A 7,924-nucleotide genomic window follows, 5' to 3' on the forward strand; every position below is an offset into this window, starting at 1 on the left:
GTCAGAGAAGAAGAGGAAGACCCCCAATGAGATGGATCAGTCAGGTGGCATCATTGATGGACTCAGGTGTGGCGGCGGTAGTGAGGTTGGCCCAGGATCGAACATTGTTTTGTTCTGCTGTGCATGGGGTCACTATGAGTCGGTTCCGACTCGATGGCACCTGATAACAACAACAACATCAGTCCTATGATAATAAGTACTATCCATTTTTCAATGAAGAAACAGCAGCCTAAAGATTAAGTCACTTGGATAGATCACACAAACCAGGAAGTAGAAAATTTGGGACTTCTGTTTTGTTTTCTAAATTTTCTCTAATTTGTGTGTATTATTTACATGATCCGAAACAAAATTAACTACGTTTTCTGTGCTCGCTGGTAGGATTTATTCATTTGAACCACTGATACCCTAAATTAGCTCTGCATCGTCACAGAAGCATGGGACTTGAATGAAATTAGACCAAGAATTTAAACAATTATAATATGCTCTGTGGTTTCGATTCTAACAAGGAATTTTTTTTTTTAACATGGAGATCAAGGGAGTAGATAAATAGACCTTATCATAGAAGGCCACACTAATGTTACTGAGTGAATAATGTATGTGTGTACCGCTTCTCTCACTCACAGATACACACACATATATCTGTGAAATAGGGAGCAAGAATGTGTGAAGAATTGGGTCACAAGCAAGAATCTATGCAAGAGGAAAGGGCCTCAGAAACTTGTTGAATGAATTGGGCCCTTCCATGTATGTTAGTAGAAGAACAGAAGAGGAATAAAATAGTTTCTCTAATCCCCGATAAAGTGGGAACATTTCTCTTAAGATATAGCTCTTCTTAATCTTTTCTTCATATTTTCACTTTTTTAAACCCTGTGAATATTAAAAAAAAGCAAAACACTAAAATAAATACAGAGAAAAACTGTTGACTGATGGTACATGGTAGGGATTGTGGTCATTGTAATGAAACAAAGTATAAGGTTTGTTGAATGTAAAACTGATGATCTGCCCTGTAAACTTTCACTTCAATTCATAATAAAAACTTTAAGGAAAAAAAAACACAAAAAAACCCTGTGAATATAGTTGAAAATTTTTCTGTATTCTTTTGCCCACTGATCTAGGTAATATTATTGCTTTTAGTCATAAAACTTTCTGTAACCAAGTGTAACAAAAACACAAACCAAACCAAAACCACTGTCATATAGGGTTTGCAAGGCTGTAAATCTTTATGGGAGCAAAAAACCTCATCTTTCTCCCATGGAGTGGCTGCTGGGTTTAAATTTATCTTTGTGGTTAGTAGTCCAGTGCTTACCCCACTGTGCCACCAGGACAGCCAAGTATAATATAAAGGCATTGTTTTTCTGTCCCTGTTCATTAATAGCATCTTCAATCCTGAGTAGGGTGTCTGTCTTAGTTTTAGCACTGAAAGGCTTGCATCCTGGGAAATTGCTTGGTTCTGGGCAAACCAGCACAGTAGGTCATTCTAGTGTTGAATGTGAATATTACAATCTCAGGATAGGGGTTGGAGAAGGGCATGTAGAAACCAATGGGAATGAGAAGTACTGAGGAATGAAGAGAACATTTTTTTCCCTTCTGAGGGATGTTTATTACTAAGAAAATGTGAAGATTGGTAATCTAGTATCTGTATGGTTGGTAGTGGGTTAGTGGCTGCTGCATTCAAATGCGTATTAATTGGACCTCTGGGTTTGGACCTGCATTTTTCAGCACACATACTAAAAGACATGTTGGGAAATACAGGAATGCCATAATGATACTGAGCTCTTTTAAAACATGGAAGCACATTCTGCTTCCACTGGAGGCTTTTGCTTTTAAGGTAAATGCTTCTTGCTGTGGTTAACGTTAATTTAGCAAGTCAGGATGTGAATATTTTTCTTTTCAAATATAGAGCATTTATATAATTGTAGACTGTTCTAAATATTTGTTGATACCTATGTTGTTAAGTGCTGTTGAGTAAGTTATGCATCTTACCTGTATAGGGTATCTGAGAATTGGTTTGTACCACCAATCTTGCAATTAAAACCAACCTTACAATTCAGTGCTTATCCTACAGTGCCAAACCAGGACTCTGTTGACTGACACCTATGGTTAATATTTATGAGTAAGACTTTCTGCATGGTGACTGATAAATGACATTTGGTTTTATTTTTGCCAATGTTCCTCAGCAAGCTTATCTCTCTTCTCTTGTTCTTGTACTTGGTGTTTTACTCTACAGAGAGGTATGGGAAATGGAACTAGATAGACTCAAGAATCAAGATGGCGAAATAAATCGGAACATTATGGAAGAGTCAGAAAGGGCCTGGAAAGCAGAGGTGAGAACATGAACTGATAACTTGGAAAGCCTTGATTTTAAACTTTCAGGTGAAAATAATTTTAATAGAATATTACAAGAACCACTAAGCATTTAACTGTTTATGGGTAGCTTTGTGTATATAAAAGTCAATAAATGTATGTGTTTATTTATAATGTCCTCAGATCTTATCACTAGAGAGCCGGAAAGAGTTGCTGGTATTGAAATTAGAAGAAGCAGAAAAGGAGGCAGAGCTACACCTTACTTACCTCAAGTAAGTACATTCCCATTCTCAGGTTTTAATGATCCCTCAGGGTTTTGTGTTTGTTTCATTTTGTTTTGATGTTTTTGTAAAACGCAGGCCGACAAGCCTGACACTGACTCTGTCTTCATAAGGGCCACCTCTGTCTATAGAATAGTAACTGCTCATTGATTTCTCTTCACATAGTCTCCATTTCCTTACTCTCTAAATCTTCCCTTTTATTGTTTTGTACCTTCTACTATATTATTCCCTTTCGGAAAAATGGCATATGTTATGTACTCAAAGCATAACAGAAGCCTTTGGAGATTAAGTGTCTTCTATAAGGGAACTTCAGAAAGTTCATGGAAAATGGAATTAAAAGATAATGGAATTTTTCCGTGAACTCTTTGAAGCCCCCTAATATGTATAATATGTAGGTAGTCCCTGTCTTACCACATATTTAAGTTACAACAGACTGTCTTTCTTCTTCATTTTTTTTTTCCTTTTTTTGTTCCATCTTAATGTTAGTAATTTGCAGTGTTGCTGCATGTAATTTGCTGATATTATCATTCTAATGCCTAATCCCCAAAGGTAAAGATCAGTTTAAAAACTATAGTCATTATAAAAGGTATAATAAAAAAATTTTTTTTTTTAAATGAGGTATTCAACTTAACATCAGAACTGACTTACGGCAGAGTCATCAACAGAACTGATGTAAGTCAGGGACTGCCCGGAGTTACATTGGAATATGGAGGACCCTGGCATTTTTAGACAGACTAGAGCCCTCTTGTTGTGGGTCCTCTTCTTGAATACTTGGCTTACAGAGTGATGGAGTTAAAGTGAGGCAAAGGACTTAGAATCTTTGGCATTCTTCTGTATCTGCTCATACCTCTTCTTGTTAAGGCCCGTTAGCCAGCTACAGTTTTTTTTATCTCATAGAATTAGGGATAGCGCTTTCTCTTATTCTGTGAATTCTTGTTGCTTTCTTGGAAGGTCAACTCCCCCAACACTAGAGACAGTTCGATCCAAACAGGAATGGGAGACAAGACTAAATGGGGTTCGGATCATGAAAAAGAATGTTCGGGTAAGTGTAATAATAAGAGATCATTTTGTCAGTGTTATTTTGTGCTTCAACACATCTAATGAGAGACAAGTGCCCTTCTGCATTGCCACTGAGGGACCATCTTCCCATTCCCCTGTTTTCCCAAGAATAGATGGTGCTCTTTTTCTGAAGCATCTGTCTCAGCTCAGAAGGATGGGATAATCCTTTCTTTTCTCTCTTCTAGGACCAGTTTAATAGTCATATCCAGTTAGTGAGGAACGGAGCCAAGCTGAGCAGCCTTCCTCAGATCCCTACTCCCACCTTGCCTCCACCCCCATCTGAGGTAAGAGAGTGAATTTTGTCTTGTGTTGGTGGCAGAGCCAGAGTCTGACAACTGTTCTTATGAAGATACAGGGGTCTTCCTTATGCAATGCAAAAATTGCTCATTGATTTCTGCTCTAGTTTCCTAAACTTGATTTTTCTTCCTTTCTCTCTTACCGTATACCTCTTCCCCTCTGCAGACAGACTTCATGCTTCAGATGTTTCAGCCCAACCCCTCTCTGCCTCCTCGGATGCCCTTCTCCATTGGGCAGGTCACGATGCCCATGGTTATGCCCAGTGCAGATCCCCGTTCCTTGTCTTTCCCACTCCTGAGCCCTGCCCTTTCCCAGCCCAACCAACCTTCCCCGCCCCTTCCTGGCTCCCATGGGAGAAATAGCCCTGGCTTAGGTTCTCTCGTTGGCCCCCATGGTCCACACATGCCCCCTGCTGCCTCCATCCCGCCTCCCCCAGGCTTGGGCGGTGTTAAGGCTTCTACTGAAACTCCCCGGCCCCAGCCCGTAGACAAGCTGGAGAAGATCCTGGACAAGCTGCTGGCTCGGTTCCCACACTGTAATAAGTAAGTATATTTGAGGATTCATTAAAAATATATATATTTGTCAGAGAAATTTTATGAGTTTAAAATAGGGCAGGTTTTATGGGTGTATTTCCGGATATAGCATTAAAACCTTTCTTCCTAAACATTTTTCTTCCTTAGGGCCCAGATGACCAACATTCTTCAGCAAATCAAGACAGCACGTACCACGATGGCAGGCCTGACCATGGAGGAGCTGATCCAGTTGGTGGCTGCTCGACTGGCAGAACATGAGCGTGTGGCAGCAAGTACCCAGGTAAGAAAGCTCCTTGTAGGAGAACTCAGCCTTGCTAGGACGTTGGGGAAGAGGCAGATTTCAGAAAAACTTAGGGAGGGAACAAGAGTACCCAGTCTGCTTGCTTTCATTGCTGGACTGGAAATTAAAAGATTTATTTTTATCATATGCTCAACTACACAGACTTTCTTCTCTTAACACTGATACTGTTTCTGCCCACAGCCACTTGGTCGGATTCGAGCCTTGTTCCCTGCTCCACTGGCCCAAATCAGTACCCCAATGTTTTTGCCTCCTGCCCAAGTTTCATATCCTGGAAGGTCTTCACATGTAAGACTCTTTTCTTTGAAAACTGGGATATGGAGAAGCTGGGGTGAGTGGGGATTGATTGGGTTTGCAGACGAAGTACAGAAAGAAACCATCATCTCATCAGCTGACTTGTATGCAGACCCAACTGAGAAATGCAAGTATTTATGCAAGAATATATAAATGAACGTTCATTTCTGTTGGTGGTGGTGTTTTTAAACTGTGGTGGGCCATTTTCACCATTTTTAAGGGTACAATTCAGTGACACACATTACATTTACCATGCTGTGCTAACATTACTACTGTCCATTTCTAAAACGTCGTTATCCCCCTAAAACAATTAGGTACTCCTTCAACGATAGCACCCATTCCCTCTTTTCCACAGTCTCTGCTACCTTTTGCCTGTTCTAGATATTTTATATAAGTGGTTCATACAGTATCTGTTCTTCTGTGTCTGATTTACTTCATTCAGCATGGTGTTTTCAAGGATCATCCATGTTGTAGCATTTGTCAAAAACCCATCTCCCTATAGCTGAATAATTCTCCATTGTATGTGTATAGCACATTTGGTTTGTTCATTCACCCGTTGATGGCCTCTTGACTATTGTGAACAATGCTGCATTGAACATAGGTGTACACATACATGTTTTGAGTCCCTGTTCTCAAGTCTGTTGGGTCTATGTCTAGGAGTAGAATTGCTGGATCATACAGTAATTCTGTTTAACTCCAAGGAACCACCAAACTGCTTTTCACAGCAGTTGCCTTATTTATCATTCCCAACAGCAATGCACAAGAGCTTCAGTTTCTCCACATCCTTGCCAACATGTTTCTTTTTTTCTATTAACAGTCCGCCCTGAGTGTGAGGTGCTATCGCATTGTGGTTTTGATGGTTTGTTTATAAAATCTTCTTGCTGAATGGAAATAGTAGTTGGATTCATGGCATAGTAGGAGACAAAGAGACTCAGAAGTGACTTATCCTTTTGATAATGCTTTCTGTGTTCTGCAGGCTCCAGCCACCTGTAAGTTGTGTTTAATGTGCCAGAAACTCGTACAACCCAGTGAGCTACATCCAATGGCGTGTACCCATGTATTGCACAAAGAGGTGGGTACCACACTACTTTCCATTCTTTCTGTTAGCTAAGAGTTTTTCTTGAACAATATACTGTGTTGATGTTCATCATTAATATCTAAACATATGGTTTATAATAAAGTATAGCCTAAACATCAGTAGTACCCAGAATACTGGCAACTAGGATCTCCCAGCTCCCACTTACTCCATTCCCTTCAGGGGACTGAACAAGCAGTTCATACTAGACACGGATAGGCCCCTTTCTTGGAAAATTGACAATAAAAGATAATCCCATTTATCTAAACCTTGTTTCAAATGTAGCATGTGTCAGAGACTTTTCTTAGATGAGAGGAATGGAATATGAGACGCTGACTCTGAGATTAGGAACTCGGTAAGAAGATAGCGTGAAAGCTGCCTAATAGAGATTATCCTCATAACTTGACAAGTCATTCCAATCTCTTCTTGTGTTACCAGGCAGAGTTGAACCGCTTAGCAGCAGAGATGATGCCTTCTTTATTGGTTTGTTTCATTTTGGTTTTCCAAGAGATAGAAACGGAATCTAAATCTTGATTCCTGGCAAGAGAAATTGTTGAATAAGATTTGAGTGATATTAGGAGATAGAAGCTCATTTAAACCTAAATGGGAGCAAGCCACACTAGATACTTTAAAAAAAAAAAAAAAAAAGCATCTTCACACTGTTACTCGAGTCGTGGTGTGGTGCTGTAAGATAAGCACTCAACACAAGGCCAGTTTGAACCGCAAGGCTGGCAGTTCAGATTCACCAGACATTCCTCAGAAACCATATATAGGGTCAGTGTGATTCAGAAGCGCCTCCACGGCACACAACAATAGCATTGTTCCCTGTAAAAGAACAGGTTTTTGCCTGTTTTGAAGAATTCTTTGGAGAGCAGTGAAGTAGTCCAATAGCCCTACTATTCCCCCATGGGAATGGCTTTTCCAACTTAGCTTACTTTTCTTGGAGGGTGCTGTGACACTGTAGGATAAGCACTGGACTACTAACCACAGGGTTGGGAGTTCAAATACACCAGCCATCTGTAGGAGAAAGATGAGACTTTCTGTTCCTGTAAACATTTACAGCCTCAAAAACCATATAACAACAATGACAACATACATTCCTTAGACCTTGTTGAACCTTAATTACACTCTTTCCCCTTCCTTCCCTCCATTTTCCCATATAAACCTGAGTCGTGTCTTTCTTTCTTTTCAGTGTATCAAATTCTGGGCCCAGACCAACACAAATGACACTTGTCCATTTTGTCCAACTCTTAAATGATGGGCCTGACTGGGGAGGAAGAAGAGGAGACACTGATGTGAACAGGAAGGAGCGGGTTCAAGATTTCTAAAACTCTATATTTATACAGTGACATATACTCATGCCATGTACATTTTTATTATATAGGTAATGTGTGTATAGGAAGTCTGTATTCAGATGTCCGTCAATGAAAGTATGTATATAATGCAGAAATGGTCTGTTCCCCCTCATCTTGCAGTTCCTTGTGGGAAACAGATTGTAGGGAAGATGGTGGTTAGTTTGGCATTGAAATAGTGATGCTTCTGCCTAGGGGAGTTTTCAAATACAACATAAAAACCATCTAGGAAGCTGCTGTTGCTCTAAGGCCATCCTGCTTTGATTTGGCTCAGCCTCTAGTCCATTTTCCTTCGGCTCTTGTCTGCAGGTTTGAACCCTGGTGCTCACCCGCTGTCCACCCACATGCCTTGCTTACTGAAAGCCTCAGGAAGCCTGAGTGTTGTTCTAGCCACTCTACAGATAAAAGTGAGACTGAGTGAGGAAAAACAA

At 40.2% G+C, this 7,924-nt stretch overlaps 1 protein-coding gene across 3 annotated transcripts in view; it reads left to right on the forward strand.

The window, feature by feature from the left end:
* RNF214 (ring finger protein 214) overlaps positions 1-7,924 on the forward strand; it is a 48,891-nt gene extending 40,967 nt beyond the window's left edge. For all 3 annotated transcript variants that reach the window (XM_006833859.1, XM_006833858.1, XM_006833860.1), the window contains exons 7-15: positions 2,228-2,324; positions 2,488-2,576; positions 3,537-3,627; positions 3,830-3,928; positions 4,107-4,483; positions 4,622-4,754; positions 4,956-5,060; positions 6,043-6,138; positions 7,334-7,924. In XM_006833859.1, coding sequence (XP_006833922.1) covers positions 2,228-2,324; positions 2,488-2,576; positions 3,537-3,627; positions 3,830-3,928; positions 4,107-4,483; positions 4,622-4,754; positions 4,956-5,060; positions 6,043-6,138; positions 7,334-7,399 — 1,153 coding nt within the window. In that variant the 3' untranslated portion in view covers positions 7,400-7,924. The remainder of the gene's footprint in view (positions 1-2,227; positions 2,325-2,487; positions 2,577-3,536; positions 3,628-3,829; positions 3,929-4,106; positions 4,484-4,621; positions 4,755-4,955; positions 5,061-6,042; positions 6,139-7,333) is intronic.

The sequence above is a fragment of the Chrysochloris asiatica genome, unplaced genomic scaffold (genome assembly GCF_000296735.1).
Source record: "Chrysochloris asiatica unplaced genomic scaffold, ChrAsi1.0 scaffold00008, whole genome shotgun sequence".
Classification (NCBI taxonomy): Eukaryota; Metazoa; Chordata; class Mammalia; order Afrosoricida; family Chrysochloridae; genus Chrysochloris; species Chrysochloris asiatica.